Raw genomic sequence first — 22,968 nt, 5'->3', positions numbered from 1 at the left:
TGATAGTTACATGGACACGTAAGCACCGACGTGGACCATACTTTTGTCTTCGTAGATTATATTAACACATACGTATATGATATTTAAAATATGTAGAAGACATTTTCATCTCCGTATATGATATCATAATACTGTGTATCGTCACTAAGACCTGATATTGTCTTTTGGAGTTGTCTCCTTAGATATAGTCCATACAAACGTTGGATAAAGTTCATATAGAATATTAATATGTTTGGCAGCTTGTTGGTCATTAACTTTCAATTGGCCTTGAGGGGTATTTTAATAACTTGAGTGGAATTTTAATAACTTAATACAATCATTTCGAATTGCCAAAAACATAATGCAAAAACTGAAACATTTTTTATTGAATCGTCTATAAAACGTCTAAATGATGACTATATCTAATGTTTATATAAGTAGCACCTTTCAAAGACATGTCAGGTTAAAAAAGTAAAGAAATGATCGGTCATTCTGAATCGAGTTACAGGTTACATAAAAACTGACAATATTGTCACCACAGTCGATAATTCAAAGGTAGATTTATTTATCCGATCTGTATATTATAACAGATGCATAAATACGAGTATAAAAAGGTATTCTTTTAAGTGTGTGGCACTAATGAGCTTCCATATAAAAATGCATCAGAAAATATCCAGTATTTTTATGCTCATATTCGGAAGAAAATTCAATCATGACATATGCAGTCAGCAGATTGACATGTGAATACAAGGATGTTTTGTGAATACAACCTGGTACAGAGGGAAGCCGATATGGTGACTCAGCTGGAACAGAGTATCCGTACATAACATAAGATTAAACACCTACACCTGTTACCTACATATTACTTACAGTGATCATTACACACTGGATCAATCAATCCTTCTGTGTGCAGTATTTGTGGGGGTCAAGTCAGGAAATTAACTTCTCGATAAGTATCGGAACTGGTATAAGCGTTTTGCCTGGCATCAGTGATTGATGTTACTGCCCATCCGATCCAGAAAATTGATGTACTGAAGAGGCGCAGACAGACACGAAGTCAAACAGAGAGAGAGAGAGAGAGAGAGAGAGAGAGAGAGAGAGAGAGAGAGAGAGAGAGAGAGAGAGAGAGAGAGAGAGAGAGAGAGAGAGAGAGAGAGAGAGAGAGAGAGAGAGAGAGAGAGAGAGAGAATTACAGACAGTACAATAAATATATTACAACGCACGTGTGTGCGCACACATATTCTATGGACTCACCTTCAGTGTGGTTGTGTGTCTATATTTCCTGTAATATTTGTCGGGTTACAATTGTTCTTAATTAACCCATGCATGTGGTTGGAGGCGCCTAACGGGATCGGATGTTCAGGCTCGCTGACTTTTATATTTTGTATTTTCGTATTTGCTGTCATTGTATCAGACTTACGAAGACCAATGCTCGTGATGTTGTCTGGTCCAGACTCTCTTATACACAGAGATATGAATATTGCTGACTGCGACGTTAAACAATAAAGAAACAACACGATTATTTGTCAGATATCCAGTCATTATCATCAAACATTAACCTGGTTCAGACCAGGCGGTTACAAACCGCCGCCATACACCTGGAACATTACTGAGCGGGGTGTTTAACAACAAACCAATAAACAAACCAATCAAACGTTTGCCCCTGTAAAAAAAATTTTCTAGATGCAGAAGCTCACATATTTAGAATGTGTGAATGAGCTCTCAGTTTTAAAATGTGTGAATGAGCTCGCATATTCACAGAGTGTGAGTGAGCTCCCATATTTAGGATGCAGTAAATGCTAATTTAACAACACGCATGACCTGAACACAAGGATTCGCATATACTGCTGAAAGAGGTTAAACAGCATAGGATTCTTCTTTCAGTAGTATATGAATGATTGCACATATAAAACTGCTGTTACCGGTTCAGGGGCCTGGTTCACCGCAAATAGCTGGTGCAGCGTTAGCAATATTCTCCCACTTATTCACCCACCTCTAACGAGATCAATGGTGTAACATATGTCAACGTCAGCTGGGCGTATCACAGGTGTACCTACCTGGCAATATATGGCGGGAGGTTGTGTGCTTTACCTTTTGTTGTGCACAACCTTGGGGTTGCAGTCCCTATATGAGTGACCGACAGGGATAAATAACATTTCTAGTATAGACAGAAATAGTCCTGACACATTCGGAAAATATATGCTTATATGCATACATGCTCCGATATAAACAATTCTGAAAGCAGGGAAATAGAATATGAATCCAAACAAGCCATTTATGACACCTGGTGTGTATAGTGATGGTGTGGATGGTACATGTTATATACATAATCAGATGAAAATCATGAAGTATGGGAACGCGAATATTCACATGGAAAATACAGGTACATCCAATACTTTTCAGTGGAGACGAAGTTGCATGATGTGCATTTAGATGGAAATAATACGTAATACAGAAAACTATAAATAAAAACACAATCGTTATTCAGTCAAAGGCCCAAAAATGCCAAAATGTGTCAATCTACAGATGAACATGGTCATTGCAACAACTCTCCTTCTGTGTCAAACCTACCTACCTATCACTGAGAACCTTTACCCGTTCTACCTGTTTTCTATTCCGTGCCCTTACCTCCTCGAAAGACTCGCACAGCTATTGCCACGCTTCACAGGCCTCAATACATGTAGTATGATATTGCCTTATAAGGGGTTTTTGTTGCTGGTTTCCGAGAAGTGCTTTGATCGGCGCACATAAATACAGCTGTGGAGGATGCACAGTCATTCAGTCCCCAGCCGGCGTGCAACAAGGACCGATACTTGCTCCAACACTATCCTATCAAAATGTGTGACGAAGATGTTGCTGCGTTGGTTATCGACAACGGCTCCGGCATGTGTAAAGCCGGGTTCGCCGGTGATGATGCCCCAAGAGCTGTTTTCCCCTCCATCGTGGGTCGTCCCCGTCATCAGGTAATACACTTCTGTTTTTGTATCCTCACTAATATTGACTCATCCAATGGGTCAACTTGACTGGTTTTGTTACGATATTATGAATTCATATTTTTCAGTATGATGATATCCTATACATAGGTTTGGCATTTATCATTTATGATGTAGAAGAATGAGGTATATGAATTTATTTTAATGTTTGGGTATTGTTTCAAAATACGTTTCTATCAAGGGTATATTAAGCATATACACAGTTGTATTTAGAGAGTGTAAAAATGATTTCAAGACAATCATCAATTGACAAAACATTTAATTCTGCATAATTCTTTGTCATCTCTTTGTCCTTAAATTAAAAGTGTGAAACTAAATATGTACTGTCTGTAGAAACGTGAGTCTATATATCTCTGTGTAAACTTTCTTAACACAAAGATGCTATGTTTGTGACGACTGTGGAGAAACGTATTGTATTGTGAAAAGGAAATGTGCATATGGATGGATATAGCATACAATCTGAATGTTCTTAGGTCATCTCAGTCTGAATTTCTTCCAGGGTGTGATGGTCGGTATGGGACAGAAAGACAGCTACGTCGGTGACGAGGCTCAGTCCAAGAGAGGTATCCTCACCCTCAAGTACCCCATCGAGCACGGAATCGTCACCAACTGGGATGACATGGAGAAGATCTGGCATCACACCTTCTACAACGAACTCCGTGTGGCTCCAGAGGAGCATCCCGTTCTCCTGACAGAGGCTCCCCTAAATCCCAAAGCCAACCGTGAAAAGATGACCCAGATCATGTTCGAAACTTTCAACTCTCCAGCAATGTATGTGGCCATCCAGGCTGTTCTGTCTCTGTACGCTTCTGGTCGTACGACAGGTATTGTGTTGGACTCTGGTGATGGTGTCACCCACACTGTTCCCATCTATGAGGGCTACGCCCTTCCTCACGCCATAATGAGACTGGACCTTGCTGGCCGTGATCTCACTGATTACATGATGAAGATCCTGACTGAACGTGGTTACTCCTTCACCACCACTGCTGAGAGAGAAATCGTCAGGGACATCAAGGAGAAGCTGGCCTATGTTGCACTTGACTTTGAGCAGGAAATGCAGACTGCTGCCTCTTCCTCTACATTAGAGAAGAGCTACGAGCTTCCCGATGGTCAGGTCATCACTATTGGCAACGAGAGGTTCCGTTGTCCAGAAGCCCTCTTCCAGCCATCCTTCTTGGGTATGGAATCAGCCGGTATCCACGAAACAACATACAACTCCATCATGAAGTGTGATGTTGATATCCGTAAAGACTTGTATGCCAACACTGTACTCTCAGGAGGTAGCACCATGTTTCCAGGGGTCGCAGATAGAATGCAGAAGGAGATCACAGCCCTCGCTCCACCAACAATGAAGATCAAGGTCATTGCTCCTCCAGAGAGGAAATACTCCGTCTGGATCGGTGGCTCCATCCTTGCCTCTCTGTCCACATTCCAGCAGATGTGGATTAGCAAACAGGAGTACGATGAGTCCGGCCCATCCATTGTTCACAGAAAGTGTTTTTAGTGACTGACAGTGTATACAATTTAAGGAGACACTTTTAATCATTGAGAAGGCTACTATTTGTCATTGTTCTCCTCATCGTTTGAACTGTTTAAATGACAAAATACATCTCATCAGGGCTGCTGATCATGGCTTGAATCTTTATGTATTTGTCGCACATTGTCTTTCTCTTTGGGCATTCATACTTTTCGTTGTGTATTAAATGTATTTTTACTCTCCTGGGTCTATTCTATTGGCTACTTTCCAAAGTTACACTGAGTGAGAGGTAGCAATTTCACTACAGCAGAGTTCACATTAATGTGCAGCCTGAATTCGATCAGCAAATAAAGGCATTGTAAGAAATGCCGTTGCGCTGACCGAAAGGCTGTGTTGGGCAATTGTGACGAACTGTTTTCAAACTGTTTCAGTATGAAGCAACACGCATATTGATAGTTACATGGACATGTAAGCACCGACGTAGACCATACTTTTGTCTTCGTAGATTGTATGAACATATACGTATATAATATTTAAAATATGTAGAAGACATTTTCATCTCCATATAAGATATCATAATATTGTGTATCGTCACTAAGACCTGATATTGTCTTTTGAAGTTGTCTCCTTAGATATAGTTCATACAAACGCAGGATATAGTTCATACAGAATATTAATATGTTTGGCAGCTTGTTGGTCATTAACTTTCAATTGGCCTTGAGGGGTATTTTAATAACTTCAGGGGAATTTTAATACAATTATTTCGAATTGCCAAAAACATAATGCAAAAATTGAATCATTTTAATTAAATAACACTTTAAAACATCTAAATGAAGACTATATCTAATGTTTATATAAATAGCACCTTTCATAGACATGTCAGGTTAAAAAAGTAAACAAATAATCGGTCACCATGAGTCGAGTTACAAGTAACATAAAAACTGACAATATTGCCACCACGGTCGATAATTCAAAGGTAGATTTATTTTTCCGATCTGTATATTATAACAGAAACATAAATACGCGTATAAAAAGGTATTCTTGTAAGTGTGTGGCACTAATGAGCTTCCATATAAAAATGCATCAGAAAATATCCAGTATTTTTATGTTCATATTCGGAAGAAACTTCAATGACATATGCAGTCAGCAGATTGACATGTGAATACAAGGATGTTTTGTGAATACAACTTGGTACAGAGGGAAGCCGATATGGTGATTCAGCTGTAACAGAGTATCCATGCAAAACAGAACATTAAACACCTTCGGTGTGTTACCTACATGATACTTACACTGATACTGATCCGACAGGTGATATGTAACGGCATGTTATCGCCTGTGTTATTGTGAAGTCTGGGAAGAAGTGTTATTTACCGACCTTTATTAATAATATTTGTCACACACAACCTTATTGCTCAGGCGTTTGGTTTGGACAGATTCCGCTGTATTCTCCGTTTGATCAAGCTCGTTGATGACGGCCAACGTGGATATTCTTCTATGCTATCCTGTATTTGTGCATCCACGACTTTATGCACCGCATAAAGAAATAATGGAGCTAATATGTTCATGTACCCTCTGTCGTCATCCGTCACCAGCCGTTCTTAATCGCTGACACACTGAATAAGGTTATCTTAAACATAGATTACATATGGAAAAACAGATATTTATTTTCGCGTATCTGAGTTGTCAGGACAATATTGTGCCCCCTACACGCATACAGCTTCCTTCACGTACGGGTGACGATGATATGGGGACTCGCCTTTGTATTTCTTTTCCATATAGAACACGTGTGGAAAAACACGTTAAATAAACAGGATAAACAGACAGGTCAAGAAGATAGACACAACTTCAACGTTAGCCTATCAAGCGAGGAAGCCAATCCATACATGCATAGTTAACCCTCAAACGTATGCCCTGGGTCTTTGAGGCCCACAAAGGTGTTTTCATGCATACAAAAACTTTAATATTATAAGCACGTTAATTTCGCTTCACGAGAGACCTGAGAAGAGCTTTCTGTAAAATGAGAATATCACTCCACGATTTTGCTATAAACAGGGAAAGGTGTTTGAATGGTGTAAGACACTTAAATACAATCAGTCCTCATTGTTATTGTGGTAGGGAAGATGACCTTCATGTGTTACTTGTTTGTAGTAAATGTTCATCTCTAAGGAGGAGATTTTTGCCAATCAAGTCTGTCATTGCTGCTCAAAGTATGATAAATTTGTTAAATAGTACAAATATGAACGTTACTAAATCTGTTGCATTATATCTAAAATATGTGTTTAATACCAGGTCCCACACGTGACTAAATTGTATTCTGTCGTGTAGTTGTACAATACGCCATGTGGCCAAAGTACTGAATACATTCCTTGTAATATTTATAATGGGAAATATATCAGAATAACAATCGGTGTGATTGCTTTCCATTCTACTTATTTTCTTATTCGGTACATAAGTGGGCCATAGACCCATGGTACATCGTATGACATGGTGAACCATGCACAGCCAGCCTTACGTAACTTGAACGATAAGGGAGGTAACCCCTGCACTCTTGTAAATCAATCGAATTCTTCGCTTTAAGGCTGCTTTTCTTAGATCTATACACACAAGGAAAAACGCAATAGAAAGTTAGACAAACGTTTGAGAGAAAGAAAGTGAGCGAGTCAGAGAGAGAAAGAAAGAGAGACATATATATATATATATATATATACACACACACACACACACACACACACACACATATTATATACAGATACAATAGTACGAAGTTTGACTGACAAGGAGATAATAGACAGACAGACGACACAACAGACACGAGAAGATAGGCCCTCAGTCAAAGTATAAGCAGCTGATCGACCGACTGACGTAGTCAATTATCACCCGTATTGCATCAGTCTATCTATCTGTCATAAATACTGTTACCTATTACCCATTGATCAGTGCCACTACCCAGCATGCCCCTAGCCAGCAACGAACGAGAGTCTATGAGTTTAGTTTTTCGGGTGAAAAGTGAACGCCTTAAGCACTAGGCTAGACCATCATCCCGAGAGTCTATGAGGGATTTGTCACAAAGAATACTGAAAAAAGATTTTGCTAACTGTTGGAAATGTATTCGAATAGTAATGTGGTAGGATTGCTGAAACTGAATATCGGATCCTTAAATCATTTCCTGATAACACACACACGTGTTTCAGAAGAAAGTAACCAGTGAGACCCCACAGCGAGATGCTATGTCGTTCACGTAATAATAATAAGGTGATTATTAGCGTTTGCAACTCGAGGTACACACGTTATGCCGTGTGACGTAACGAAGGTATATCGATGTATAGTGAATGTCTGATCGATAATCCACCTCCCCCCGAGAAGATGCATGGGGGGTCACGTTCAGAACCATGAATCAGCAGGAAAGCTAATGGTGTTGATAGGCAGATGGTTTAGTAGTACGTATATCACATGTGTGTATCGTGTTAATGGTGAACATGATGGGAAGACACAATTTGAATTGTTTCGTTGTTGAATCAATTAATGAATATCCTACCAAACAAACACAAACAAACCCCTAAAAGACACTCGCTAGACCCTCCTCCTAAAGATCTATAAATATGAAAAGGCAAAACAAAGGTAACCTCAAAACCTAATTCAAATATGCTTTAAAAGTGTGTTTTCTCTTCACTTATCCATTCATGTTTGGACCGCCTCCGTGGTGTAGTGGTTAGAGCGTCCGCCCGGAGAGCGGAAGGTCACAGGTTCGATCCCCGACCGCGTCATACCAAAAGACGTTAAAATATGGTACTTGTTGGTCCCTGGCTTGCGCTCGGCTCGGAGTCAGTATAATGTGTCTGAGTGGGGTATTCATGCTTCACTGCGGCATGGTATCTCAGTGGGCTAGCACTATAAAACCAGCTTAAGTCTGGGCCAGTACAAGCAGCCGCACATACACATACACACGTATGCACGTCGTCATATGAGCGAAATATTCTCCAGCACGACGTTAAACCCAATTTCACCTCACCTCACCTCACCTCACCCTTCATGTTTGACATCAACATACACAGCATCACCTGCTCCGTCAGATGAACCCTTAACGTATGAGTGAGTGAGTGAGTTAATATTTAACGCAACATCGGCAATGTCATATCGTGACGAAAACATGCATCTTGTTCCGGCTTCATCTGTTACATTGAGGCTGCGTCGCTTTAGACAAGGGGAAGTTCTGATTATCAACGAGTATACAGACAGGAAGCGTAATAATGCACTTGTTGAAGGCACACACACACACAGAAACATGCACGCGCAGTCTTCATCAGTATGCCAGCCATAAATACTGTAAAGTAGTATTTGCTTTGTACTCATTTAAAAGGGAGTACACATTCACTCAACACACACATTTATGCTCATACACACTCTCCTGTGTACACACACACACGCGCGCGCACAAACACAGACATTTAAGCATTCAAACACACATACTCACTCAAAGCACATCTACACGCATGAACAGCACGCGCATACAAGAACATTTATACATTCAAACACACATAAGCACACTCACACACATGACCACCGAAGGCACACTCACACACATGACTACCGAAAGCACACTCACACACATGACCACCGAAGGCACACTCACACACATGACCACCGAAGGCACACTCACACACATGACCACCGAAAGCACACTCACACACTTGACCACCGAAGGCACACTCACACACATGACCACCGAAAGCACACTCACACACATGAGAAATCTCTCGATAGTCGATTCCAACTACATTTTGTGCATGCGTTTCTTTGTTTTCGACACTCAGCAATATTTCAGTATACTAGCACACATGTGCACATGTACACACATGCTTACACACACGTCTTCAGTCTCACACTTGTACACACAAATGTACACACTCACTCACATACAAATTTTCACAGGCACGTCTAGATGCACATATTCTGTGCTGACTCCTGATAAAATATTCTATATATATATTTGTCTGTGTCTATACACCGAATATATGTATGTGACACAATTAACCTGTGACAGCCTGTATAAACGATATCGACGAGACAAGCTGCTGTAACATGTGACAACGTCAGCTCGCCGTTTCACACAATCTCACGGATACCTACCTCGCTATATATGGCAGGGTTTAGTGTGACAACCATTAGCTTTTGTTGGTCACAGTTTAGGGCCGGTCTAACTTGCTATATGAGTAAACGACAATGATAAGGTACATTTCTAGCATTAATAAATATAGTCCTTACACATCTGGGATGATACCAGTGACCACATATGCTTCGATATAGTAAGTCCGAAAGGCATATCAATAAAATATGAACACAATGTGTTAACTGTGTAAATAGTATGTGCAAGTGGCCAGATGTTAGACTAACGCTTGTATGCTTACTCTTTTCCCGTGAATCTGTCTGTCATATATATCTCCATATATACACAGGGTGTAGAGTAAGCATACAGATTCACAGAGTAACAAGTACATCATATATAAATATATTTTGACCAGAACCGGAAAGTGTAGCCTTGTTTCGGCTTTTGCAAAGCGGACAGGGTTGAGGGAAGGGCAAAATAATGTAACACGGTTACTGTGAGAAGACTGGCCACATGTGTATGGTCGGCAGCTGGTGGCATGGATAGTAGATGTTGCATAATCAGACAAAATGCTGTAATATGGATACGCAAATAAACACATGGTACATAACAGGCATGCTCGATAACTTTGAGATTTATACACAATGTGCATTTAGATATAAGTAATACATAAAAATCAAATATATGAATAAACACATAAACTTTATTTAGGTAAAGACTCTCAATGGCAAACACGTTTGAATTCGGAGATGAACAAGGTCACTACAACACTCCTCCTTCTGTGGCAAACGTTCATTGCATTGAAAGGAGTCACCTGTTCTACCTGCTTTCCCCATCGTGCCCCTCCCTCCTCGAAAGACGCGCTCGCGCACAGCTATTGTCACGCTCCACAGGCCTCCCTACATGCAGCATGATATTGCCTTATAAGGAAGTTTTGTCGCTGGTTTCCGAGAAGTGCTTTGATCGGCCCACATAAATACAACTGTTGAAGATGTAGAGTCATTCAGTCCTCAGCCGGCGTGCAACAAGGAACGATACTTGCTCCAACACTATTCTATCAATATGTGTGACGACGATGTTGCTGCGTTGGTTATCGACAACGGCTCCGGCATGTGTAAAGCCGGGTTCGCCGGTGATGACGCCCCAAGAGCTGTTTTCCCCTCCATCGTGGGTCGTCCCCGTCATCAGGTAATACACTTATGCCATCGTCTTATCAAAATGTTGTGTTATACAGTGGGTCAACTTGACTGGTTTGTTGGGGATATTGTTTTATGTATTTCCAATGACATACATTTCTATATTTTTGTCATTATAATTTATATATCAGATGTGTCATGTTTGGGTACTATCTAAATTGCATATATAATTATATCTTATAACCACGAATGTGGGGAAATGGTTTCAAGACAAACATGTTATGTGTTTAAAATATTCAGACTGCATATTTCTGAGTCATGTCTCTGAGTATCTTGATACTAATACTAAAAGTATAGAAATAAGCATACACCGAGGGCAGAAACCTGATTTAGAATTTTACGCTTCACTGCTAAGTCGATGACAGAATTTTATAATTAGTATCTATAAAAGTCCGTGTAAACTTGCTTAAGACAAAGATACTATGTTTTTGACCACCGTGGAGAAACGTATTGTATGGTGAAAAGGAAATATGCATATGGATGGATATAGCATACAATCTGAACGCTCCAGCGAAATGTTCTTACGTCATCTCAATCTGAATTTTTTCCAGGGTGTGATGGTCGGTATGGGACAGAAAGACAGCTACGTCGGTGACGAGGCTCAGTCCAAGAGAGGTATCCTCACCCTCAAGTACCCCATTGAGCACGGAATCGTCACCAACTGGGACGACATGGAAAAGATCTGGCATCACACCTTCTACAACGAGCTTCGTGTGGCTCCAGAGGAGCATCCCGTTCTCCTGACAGAGGCTCCCCTCAACCCCAAAGCCAACCGTGAAAAGATGACCCAGATCATGTTCGAGACCTTCAACTCTCCAGCTATGTATGTGGCCATCCAGGCTGTTCTGTCTCTGTACGCTTCTGGTCGTACGACAGGTATTGTGTTGGACTCTGGTGATGGTGTTACACACACTGTTCCCATCTATGAGGGTTACGCCCTTCCTCACGCTATTCTCAGGTTGGACCTTGCTGGCCGCGATCTCACTGATTACATGATGAAGATCCTGACTGAACGTGGTTACTCCTTCACCACCACCGCTGAGAGAGAAATCGTCAGGGATATCAAGGAGAAGCTGGCCTATGTTGCACTTGACTTTGAGCAGGAAATGCAGACTGCTGCTTCTTCGTCTTCATTGGAGAAGAGCTACGAGCTTCCCGACGGTCAGGTCATCACTATTGGCAACGAGAGGTTCCGTTGTCCAGAGGCCCTCTTCCAGCCATCCTTCTTGGGTATGGAATCAGCCGGTATCCACGAAACAACATACAACTCCATCATGAAGTGTGATGTTGATATCCGTAAAGACTTGTATGCCAACACTGTTCTCTCAGGAGGTACCACCATGTTCCCTGGTATCGCCGACAGAATGCAGAAGGAGATCACAGCCCTTGCTCCTGCAACAATGAAGATCAAGATCATCGCTCCCCCAGAGAGAAAATACTCTGTCTGGATCGGTGGCTCCATCCTTGCCTCTCTGTCTACCTTCCAGCAGATGTGGATCAGTAAGCAGGAGTACGATGAGTCAGGCCCATCCATTGTTCACAGAAAGTGTTTCTAGAGATATTTGAGTTAGTGTTGCAATATCGTACTTTACATGGTGACATGGAAATCCTGCTTGGACACAATCTAGCAATATCGACAATGTTCGTGCAATCTCAGAAACTATGTGATGTTGGAGGCCGCATCGGTAAACATTCATGTACATTTTTGTTGTTTTCACTGTTTTATCTTTTGAATAAATATGTATAATTATACTTTTACCCTTCTGTATGTTCTACTTTAACATTTTACAAGTTGTTTGGAAATTGGTGCAATGCCCACGTTCCACTTGATTCAAGTTATCTTTCATAGCAATAGAACGTAAGCTGTCAATCGTAGCTGGGCATTAGCTGTGTTATTCACACCCAGCAACGCAATAGTATATCACAGTCAGCTCAGGAGAAAGTATCCAAGCCTCAATGTATGATCAGAACTCCACACTGATCAATGTGGAGTCATATAAGATTCTCAACTTTCTGGGGAGTATACAGCTCAGACTGCCTTTACTCACTTGAGGGTGTTGAATCCACATGATGGTTGGTCATGTCCATATTTCAAGTCACTTGTATCAAGAAAGCACCCGTCGACATGTTACGACGTTTGTTACATACTGTCCCGCGAAGGCAGCTCTGACTTCCATTTAAGTGTAGGCATGTTGGCTCTGTGTTCAAGAATCGCGCAGGTATTGACCACATTCAACAGATGCGACTAACTGTATGTCAAGAGAAGCCCGCACTCTGCAATAGTCGGTTGAAGCAAGATGTTGGGTCGGCTAATGTCTTTGTCAGCCATAACAATTTTATTGGACTTTGACAAATATCGAATATTTCGGCCCAATCTTTTAACAATCACAAACATTTGGTGAACAGTTTATCATCACTACATTTCATTAATAATTATACTATTACACTGAGCAATTAACATATTGAGCAAACTTGTTTAGGGGTCATAAACTATGTACATATACCGTACAATTTTATAGGAAGCCAGTCTTCACTGCAAAGAAAGTCTTTCCGAAAATATTCATGATTCATGACTTCATTTGTTCAGCATGTTAAGGCATACATGGAAATATGTCTTTCCGCGTATATCTGCATTGGGAAATTATAGGCGGATCCAGAGGTGTGTGTATGTGTGTGTGTGTGTGTGTGTGTGTGTGTGTGTGTGTGTGTGTGTGTGTGTGTGTGTGTGTGTGTGTGTGTGTGTGTGTGTGTGTGTGTGTGTGTGTGTGTCCTGAAAGTTTATTAAATGACCATTGAAACTCGGGTGAAAATGAAGTGTGCACCCCCTCTTTTCTTTTCTCAATAGTGTGCACCCCCTTTTCTCAAAAAGCTGCATACGCCCCTGGAAATACAGCTAAACTTCCAGAATACAGCTCCACAGATGGTCAGCCTTTTTACATCTGGCGGTAACCTAGCATCAAACCATACAGCTTGGTGTATCTAATAGTTTTCTTATTTGAAATACATCTGACAAAACTCAACCAAAGAAATATATCTGACGTAATATAAGAAAGTTAAACTATGACATTTCTGTTTTTACGCGTACAGTGAATCATATATAAAACGTTAGAAACAGGAACATGTGTCAGTTTCAATCATTATGACTGCTGTATGAAACTGACATTGTGTTTAACTGTAGAGTAGATCAGGAAGGAAACATACATCAATGTTTCCTTGACACGCATATTGCAGCCTGATACTTGTTACACACAAGGGTGGAGCTTGTCAGCGCTGACAGCTACAAGGGCGTGATGGAGGTTCAAGTGCCACTGTTGCACAGTATTACCATGTAGGGCCTGTAGAATACAAGTATCTTGTGGGTCTGACTGGCGTACATTCGAGTGACCCCATGGGGAACCCGGGTTAGAGGTCGTCCCCAGCAAACCCAGAATACTTGTAGTAAGGGGTGATAGATGGCTCAGGGCCCCGTTTCACAAAGCTATCGTAGCGCTACGACTGTCGTAAGTCTATGTAACAGTATAGGAGGTACGACAGTCGTAGCGCTACGATACCTTTGTGAAACGGGGCCCAGGTTATCAGGCTCTGTAAATTAGTTAATGGATTGTCATTGTACCTCGACACATGGGACATTGCACACAATGGCAGACACTCACTTCTATTGTTTCCCCTAGGCCAACGTTGCATTGGTGGAAAATTGCTCCGTATATGCTTTTGCTGTCTGTACGTGTACTGATGCTAGTAGTAATTCCCTTAATAAGGCGACAAAAGGTTGCTCATAGTGCTTTGAAGCCATTATCACCACGGTCAGTGGATCATTGTGCATCCATCTTCATTCTCTTCTCCCTGGGGAGCATCCTGCCTGAGAAGCCCTAGAAGGTTAACAATCAGATTACCTTCTCTGTCTACTTGACGCCTAATTATTGTTGATATTTCGAATCAAATCTTGAATTATGAAGACGTCATACTCTGCGCAACCAGGGTTGCTTAACTCCGATTTATGGTATCTGCGCTGTACTTGTACAACGTGAAAGTATTGAATGTGACATTTCTCAGTGACATGCACACAGTTCAATACAGTACAACCTCGGTAACCCGGACCTACTGGATCCGGAAACCCGAGTGAGTGAGTTTTACGCCGCTTTTAGCAGCAATATTCCAGCAATTTCACGGCGGGGGACACCAGAAATGGGCTTCACACATTGCACCAATGTGAGGAATCGAACCCGGGCCTTCGGCGTGACGAGCGAACGCTTTAACCACACGGCTACCCCACCGCCATCGGAAACCCGAAGTTGCAGGCGATTACTTTGCTTAGTATATTATAGAGTATATAGACGTGTAACGTGATATTTTGAAAATGATAACGCTGCATCCAATGGCAACAGATTTACTAGATCTACTGAGCTGTAATATATTGGCTTATGATAACCACGCCTTAAGGTTCTCGCAAAGCGGCTGAAAATATGTTTTCCTCAAAATGAGGAGAGGCTGAGTAATATTACAGTATTGACACAGATATTCCCGATATTTCCCACGGCATCCCAGATAGCATTCAGACGTTGGCCCAACGTTGGCAATGGTTTTGCCAACATTGCCAACGTTAAGTTGGGCCAACGTCCGAATGCTATCTGGGATGTGTGAGTGAGTGAGTGAGTTTGGATTTATGTCGCTTTTAGCATTATCATTATTCCAGCAATATCACGGCGGGGGACACGAGAAATGGGCTTCACACATTGTACCCATGTGGGGAATCGAACCTGGATCTTCAGCGTGACGAGCGAACGCTTTAACCACTAGGCTACCCCGCCGCCCCACTACACTTGTGATTACACGGACACATGTGTGCAGGAAAGTTTTAAATCAGATCCTTGAAATTCAAATCAACTTAAAAAAAGTGATATCAATACTGAGCCGGAAGTCAGCGTTTCGCAGTCTCAGCCCGGTGAGTCATTGGACATAGGGATAAGATATGAAACTAATCCTGCATTCAAATACAAGGACCTATATATATGATAAACCTATGATTTCTTGGTGCAATTAGGAGGAATTTTCGGAGGAAATATGCGAGTATCTTTAGGAATGAATGCAAATGTTTCATAATTTGATACCACTTAGAAAATGAGTTTCTGTATGTAATCATTTAAGACTTTAGTACAGAGGCGATCCGACACGTGCACAACATAGTTTCAACTGAGGGATCCCCTATATATGTTTACTTAACGGCTCCCGAGCATGCGCAGCGATCATCTGAACACGTCACTTGTGGTCGAGAATTGTTTCCGTCTTGATTGGAATGTAGTGTGCACTTCAAAGTGTGACAGGGAAAGTTCGACTACGTCTTCAAGTGCAAAAACATAAGTAATCTTACATTCAAAGTTTGAAATGTGATCCGGATTTTGTATGCACAATTCAAGGTTGTGCATCCCCAAGATACCCAAACCAAATAACCCAGATAAAGCTGATATTAGTTTATTCAGATAATTGCCAACTTAACTTAAGAGTAATGACCCAACCTAAGTATTGAAGGGAAATGTACAGGGAGCAGTCTGAATACACCTAATATCATATCCGCACTTTCCCTCATTGTAAGTTCATTGAGCCGTGCATCCTTTTATACCAGCTGAATACGGTTAATTATAGTCCCTCAACTCGTCGGGCAGGGTGCCCGGTACACTCGATTCTCGATATGTCCTTTTAAGGATATTTTACTGATGCAGCAGGCTTTCTGTTCAATTCAAATACTGTTGAAGTATTCAAATGATTAAAACGATTCAGTGAAGCGGAACACATTAAAGGACAGGAGAACATTCTTGTCTGTTCAGGTACACGCTTGAGTCACTCACGCCGGCAATACACCACTTGGTGACTATCGCCTTAGTCAGCACAAGTTGGAATGTGACTGAACAAGAGAATATGATTCAGTGATTAGTAACAGGAACAAAGACGGTAATACAGTGTAAAGCGCTCGTACAAACCTTTAGAAAAAAGGCTTCGATTTTCAATAAATAATATATTTCAAATTGGGATTTTGAATTAACATATTGTCTCCGTTATAATCTTCTCATAGTGTAAAAACTATATGGTGCGTGAAGCATAAGTTGAAACACACTGTGCAAACATTAAAATCATCGCATCCTTGATTGACATTTTAAAAACATACCACGCACATACACACGCACGCACTCAGGCAATACGAAATACACACGATTAGATGTACAAATGAATGCCCGCCAAGTGCATGTCACCACAGACAGGACATACACACACTACCAACTCTCACATACCACTCCCTCGCACGTCACCAACCCTCACACCCACCACAAACACACATGCTCGACATATACTTCACTCTCATCACATACATCACTCTCTCTGTCCATCTGGCACGCACGCACGCACACACATACACACACAGAGTGCACGCTCGAGAATGACCCACGATCACATCCCACCCATGTGACTACGGTCGGCTACACAGGTGTTCAGGGAATGTCTATGGGAGAAGTCCCCCGGGCTAGTACAAGTGTGTGTTAGCGAGGCTACAGTAAACACAGGTTATGGTTGCATTCACTGAAGGCCCCGTGTCCTCCACGGTGTAGGCCCCGTACGTTTGCTCAGATCCGACATGTTTGGGGATTAGATTTACTGTGTATGACCTTCACTAGAAAACACACTCTTAAATATTTCGTCTGTTTTATTTGCGTATGTATAGTTAACCAGCGTGATTCAACAACCGCCCACGATTACTGCCCTGTACACTATTCTATAGTCACGTGCGTGTAATGGCAAACATTGCTTGTAGATAGTCACGAGCACATTATGTCAAACAATGCTTGTAGTCACGAGCACATTATGTGAAACAATGCTTGAACAGCATAATATCGCACCAGACGATATCACGTGACTCATACACTCAGACGGGAATGTATAAACATTATTATGACTTTCGTTTGAAACAATCATTCAAAATTTGCGATGGCTGCCATGCTGATCCAGAGTCTCAGATACTCGGTCCTGACACCTTTCTCCAGTAACACATCACGCGACAGGAACTTGCCAATATCAGGTTGCAGTACATCCATATCATGGAAGTGTCATAGCACTGTCGCAATCAGCGTCACAGCTGTATCACCGAGGCTTGCATTTGACCTATTAAGGCTGCATCACAGAGGCTTGCAGCAATTTGATCCTATTGAGGCTGCATCACAGAGACCTGAACTGAGCAATACCATAGCTATATCATCGAGACCTGCATTAGTAAATATCACAGCTGTATCATTGAGACCTGCATTAGTAAATACCACAGCTGTATCATTGAGACCTGCATGAGTGAATACCACAGCTGTATCATCGAGACCTGCATTAGTAAATACCACAGCTGTATCATCGAGACCTGCATTAGTAAATACCACAGCTGTATCATCGAGACCTGCATTAGTAAATACCACAGCTGTATCATCGAGACCTGCATTAGTAAATACCACAGCTGTATCATCGAGACCTGCATTAGTAAATACCACAGCATCGAGACCTGCATTAGTAAATACCACATCTGTATCATCGAGACCTGCATTAGTAAATACCACAGCTGTATCATTGAGACCTGCATTAGTAAACACCACAGCTGTATCATCGAGACCTGCATTAGTAAATACCACAGCTGTATCATCGAGACCTGCATTAGTAGATACCACATAGTGACTGTACCCTATTTCGCCTGTTGTCAATCTCAGCCTAATGTTGACGCTGTAAGTGTTGTACATGGGTAAATGCTGCAGGCATGTTCATGATCAAGTAGCAGACAATGAAAGTGCTTATTGAACTTCTATTGCTGTAGATAAATCCCCTTTTAAGAGTGATTGTGGAAAAAAAACCTGTTGAACAGAAAGCGCAAGAGCGCTTCACCAGGGAGCAGTCCCGAACTAGAAATATACTACCCAAAGGAAGCTAAGGACACCGGATTCTCTCATGTAACTACAATTTCTCCGACATGTGAACGAATCGAATTGTCCTTAATTTCTATTGAGTGCTATAAGATGATGTTTAACATTGGTTTTACCGTTAGTTTTGGTGTAAGCGTGTACAGTGTGGGGACCTTTTCACCGTCGGAACTTACATGCAGGGTGATGGACGTCATAATCTCTAACATCCCAGTTGGTGGGTTGGGAGTGCTGTAATGAATCGATTATATCTTGAAGGTGAAGTTAGGTCTCATTTCACCTAACCTCATGTTCGTACAATGTTAAGTATACAATGGATGTGTGATTGCGTCAATGCGTTACTGATCCCCTTTCACACTCAAGCCAACCAGCCGCCCAGCTCAGGCACCAGCTGTAAGCTGTGACAATCGGATTACCTTTCTCTTCATTACCAAACTTACGTAATGCCTCACCAGCAGACCAAGACTTCAATTACAAACATCCAACAGAATGGATCTCTGCTAATAGTCATTTGTGTACACGGAATAATGAGTAATTATTGAGCATTCTCAGTGTGTATAGAAAGTAATTAGCTGCAGGATTAATCTACATTGGAAAATATGATTTGGCATATCTACAAAATGACGTTTAACTTATTGCTTTATTTTACTGAAAATAGATTTTTATGAATATTTACGTTTAAGCTGTACAGGCTAAATGTCCTTTTTGGCAAACATCAGGCACATATATTTTCTTTGTTAAAAGAGAATTGTTATGACATTATTATTGAAATATAAGTGTAAAAGTGTCACAGTGCCATCACGCGGCCCGCAGACAGCATGAACGCTATATACAGCCGTGGTATTGCTACTCACCACAGGGACCTATTGTCTTACTAAAACAGTCTACCATTTTTAAAAAGATAATCCGAATAAAGACAAGTAATTGTATAAAAAGTTTACACACCTTAACACTCATTAAGAGTATTATTTCTTACCATTTTCTCATTATTTGAAAGACATCACCTTTAGCTAATGTTACACTTTTTTAAACATATTCATTCATATACAAGCTTTGGAAATATGTCGTTGTACGATTTACATCGTCCCAATAGTCAAATCTAGCTAGCCATAGTTCTTTCATATTGTACTTTGCTTTGAGCGTTGCTTCCCGGATGTGTTAGTGTGTCACTTTAATCAACATTTCAGTGCTATTGTGTTTTAACGGAGCTGTCAATAGCACTGACCCTAGTTCGCCTTGATTTAGAGCCTTGCCCTCGAATGACTGATATACTCCTTAACAACGCCGGTGGCTACACTGAAGGGTGAAGAATGGCTGCCAGGACGATAATGACCCTGTCCTGAGTATGTGTTGTTGTCTTACATCTCAAACACTCTCCGTCCCCTGGGGTACAGAAAGTAATACACCCCAGAGGCCCGGTTGTAGGTAAATACGATTATGTAACCAGCACTCTATTGTCAGTGATCACAGAGGACCGCTCAGGGCGAGAGCGGTCGACCAAGTCAGCAGGATGGGTCAGGGTGACTCAAGATTTTCAGGCAGCTTCATTAGCGGCAAGGGGATTACAGCAATCAATCCTCTCAGGTTTGGCACTTGATCTTGTACAGGTCACGTGACATGACCTAATAAGGTGACCTGTCAATCAGGTATAGTTGAAAGGCAAGAATCAGTCCGTTATTTAAGGGCCGGCTAGCGGAGCGAGAGGACGTCTGAGGGTCACTACCGTGTTCACTGTTACAGCTTATACCCATACACTATGGATGACGATGTTGCTGCGTTGGTTATTGACAATGGCTCCGGCATGTGTAAGGCCGGGTTCGCCGGTGATGACGCCCCAAGAGCTGTTTTTCCCTCCATCGTCGGCCGTCCCAGACATCAGGTAAGTTATTAAGCTTGTAAACATTTCAAGTACGTAATAATAATATCTCCGACCAAACACTCTGCCATGAAATTGCAAATCTTCCAAGTGTTAGAACTGGTTAACATTTTCCCAAATATATAGACACATTCAGATATTATCACATGGTTATATCATATAGTTTAGGAGTGGTTATAGACGATCAATTAGTCTCTGAAAATACATCACTTTGGTATAAACATGCAACTACTTAACAATTAAAAAGGAGCACCTGCGAAATGGAGATTGTGAATCTAGACATGTTTCAGGGATCAGGCACTACCCTAGGGGAAAATAATGGGGCTCAGTGTATTGTGACACAAACTAGATTGGTTGAACTACTGGGAGAGCGCAGTAATTGAAACGTTTTATTTACAGAAACCATTATACATTAAAGTATTATTGTTTAAGAATAGGTAAACTATAAGAATGACCAGATAAACTCACATCTTTGTCTGTAATTCATCAAAAGAATAAATGATTTTACAGCCTGGGCATCCCCCATTCCTTGAGTTGTATATTGATATGAGGATCTGTCGTGTCAGATGATAACATAGGTGTATTTACACAGGTGCTGTCAGTAATTGACATTTACATGTGAGCGGAAACAGAACATTTAGCTACTGAATCCCAGTCATTGTAAGAACAACTGACATTGCTTGGGCTTTTGATCTTAAGTCCTAACACCGCGGGACTGTCTGTCGGACAGTTACCAATGATATTAGACTACACCTTATGTATTCCTTCTGTCATGTGAGATTTTACAGTTTCTGTACTTGCTCTAATATGTAGTTCAACATATCTTTTCTTATCTGTCGTGTGCAATATTCCATGTGCATTATTATCAGGGCATATAGTTCCTTACCGTAACGGCCTGTTGACGTAATTAACCAATTTGGTCATGTGGACAAAGCGTCCTACTTCCGATCACGGGACTTGGAAATTTAATGACCTCTGCAATTACATATAACTGAAATAGACATGTATATGGAATATTGTACGTTTATCCCTTGCTACATATGCTATACTTAATTTGCTTTCATTGTCGTGAATTGATATTTAAGATATCCGCTTTACATTTGTTTCAGATCTTTATTATATGTAATGCTTCAATGTCTTTGCTTCCAGGGTGTGATGGTCGGTATGGGACAGAAAGACAGCTACGTCGGTGACGAGGCTCAGTCCAAGAGAGGTATCCTCACCCTCAAGTACCCCATCGAGCACGGAATCGTCACCAACTGGGACGACATGGAGAAGATCTGGCATCACACCTTCTACAACGAGCTTCGTGTGGCTCCAGAGGAGCATCCCGTTCTCCTGACAGAGGCTCCCCTTAACCCCAAGGCCAACCGTGAAAAGATGACCCAGATCATGTTCGAAACCTTCAACTCTCCAGCTATGTATGTGGCCATCCAGGCTGTTCTGTCTCTGTACGCTTCTGGTCGTACGACAGGTATTGTGTTGGACTCTGGTGATGGTGTCAGCCACACTGTTCCCATCTATGAAGGTTACGCCCTTCCCCATGCCATCATGAGACTGGACCTTGCCGGTCGTGATCTTACTGATTACCTAATGAAGATCCTGACTGAGCGTGGTTACTCCTTCACCACCACTGCTGAGAGAGAAATCGTCAGGGACATCAAAGAAAAGTTAGCTTACATTGCTTTAGACTTTGAGCAGGAAATGCAGACTGCTGCTTCTTCGTCTTCATTAGAGAAGAGCTACGAGCTTCCCGACGGTCAGGTCATCACTATTGGCAACGAGAGGTTCCGTTGTCCAGAGGCCCTCTTCCAGCCATCCTTCTTGGGTATGGAATCAGCCGGTATTCACGAAACAACATACAACTCCATCATGAAGTGTGATGTTGATATCCGTAAAGACTTATATGCCAACACTGTTCTCTCAGGAGGTACCACCATGTTCCCTGGTGTCGCCGACAGAATGCAGAAGGAGATCACAGCTCTCGCTCCTGCAACAATGAAGATCAAGATCATCGCTCCCCCAGAGAGGAAATACTCCGTCTGGATCGGTGGCTCCATCCTTGCCTCTCTGTCCACCTTCCAGCAGATGTGGATCAGTAAGCAGGAGTACGATGAGTCCGGCCCATCCATTGTTCACAGAAAGTGTTTCTGAGCCACACTCGGTGTATTGTTGGACATGTGCAATATTCAGTCAAGAATATCTACACAACCCGATAATTTATCGGTTTCTCTGAATAATATGTTTGTTTTTTCCAAATAAAGTGATAAAAATAAGCTTTTGTATACTTTGTCTTTACTTTGGTAGATGTTGGAAGGTATATACACGTTAGCAATAACAGAAGCTAAACGCCAGATAACATCGTATTCTTGAATATCTCCGTAAACAGAATGTATGAAGCTT

The 22,968-nt window shown here is 41.5% G+C and overlaps 2 protein-coding genes across 2 annotated transcripts; both read left to right on the top strand.

Moving 5' to 3' along the window:
• The first annotated feature begins 2,777 nt into the window (after nt 1-2,777).
• LOC124260531 lies at nt 2,778-12,507 on the top strand. Its single transcript, XM_046694861.1, has 5 exons — nt 2,778-2,942; nt 3,472-4,475; nt 6,598-6,656; nt 10,515-10,741; nt 11,301-12,507. The coding sequence occupies exons 1-5, from the start codon at nt 2,817-2,819 to the stop codon at nt 12,303-12,305; spliced, it is 2,421 nt and encodes an 806-aa protein (XP_046550817.1). The 5' UTR covers nt 2,778-2,816; the 3' UTR covers nt 12,306-12,507.
• Nucleotides 12,508-20,445: 7,938 nt separating this feature from the next.
• On the top strand, nt 20,446-22,719 carry LOC124260539 (actin, cytoplasmic-like). Its single transcript, XM_046694866.1, has 2 exons — nt 20,446-20,568; nt 21,715-22,719. Exons 1-2 carry the CDS (start codon nt 20,446-20,448, stop codon nt 22,717-22,719), a joined length of 1,128 nt encoding a protein of 375 aa, XP_046550822.1.
• Nucleotides 22,720-22,968: the final 249 nt, after the last annotated feature.

The sequence above is a fragment of the Haliotis rubra genome, unplaced genomic scaffold, assembly GCF_003918875.1.
Source record: "Haliotis rubra isolate DU_JTF1 unplaced genomic scaffold, ASM391887v1 Scf769, whole genome shotgun sequence".
In the NCBI taxonomy this organism is placed as follows: domain Eukaryota; kingdom Metazoa; phylum Mollusca; class Gastropoda; order Lepetellida; family Haliotidae; genus Haliotis; species Haliotis rubra.
This window is presented reverse-complemented; position numbering and strand designations above follow the sequence as displayed.

Excerpts from the sequence above, each read along its gene's own strand:
- LOC124260531 (XM_046694861.1), top strand. The coding sequence starts at position 2,817 with ATGTGTGACGAAGATGTTGCTGCGTTGGTTATCGACAACGGCTCCGGC. Across the intron at positions 2,943-3,471 it reads TGGGTCGTCCCCGTCATCAG|GGTGTGATGGTCGGTATGGG; the intron begins GTAATACACTTC and ends AATTTCTTCCAG. Across the intron at positions 10,742-11,300 it reads TGGGTCGTCCCCGTCATCAG|GGTGTGATGGTCGGTATGGG; the intron begins GTAATACACTTA and ends AATTTTTTCCAG.
- LOC124260539 (XM_046694866.1), top strand. The coding sequence starts at position 20,446 with ATGGATGACGATGTTGCTGCGTTGGTTATTGACAATGGCTCCGGCATG. Across the intron at positions 20,569-21,714 it reads TCGGCCGTCCCAGACATCAG|GGTGTGATGGTCGGTATGGG; the intron begins GTAAGTTATTAA and ends CTTTGCTTCCAG.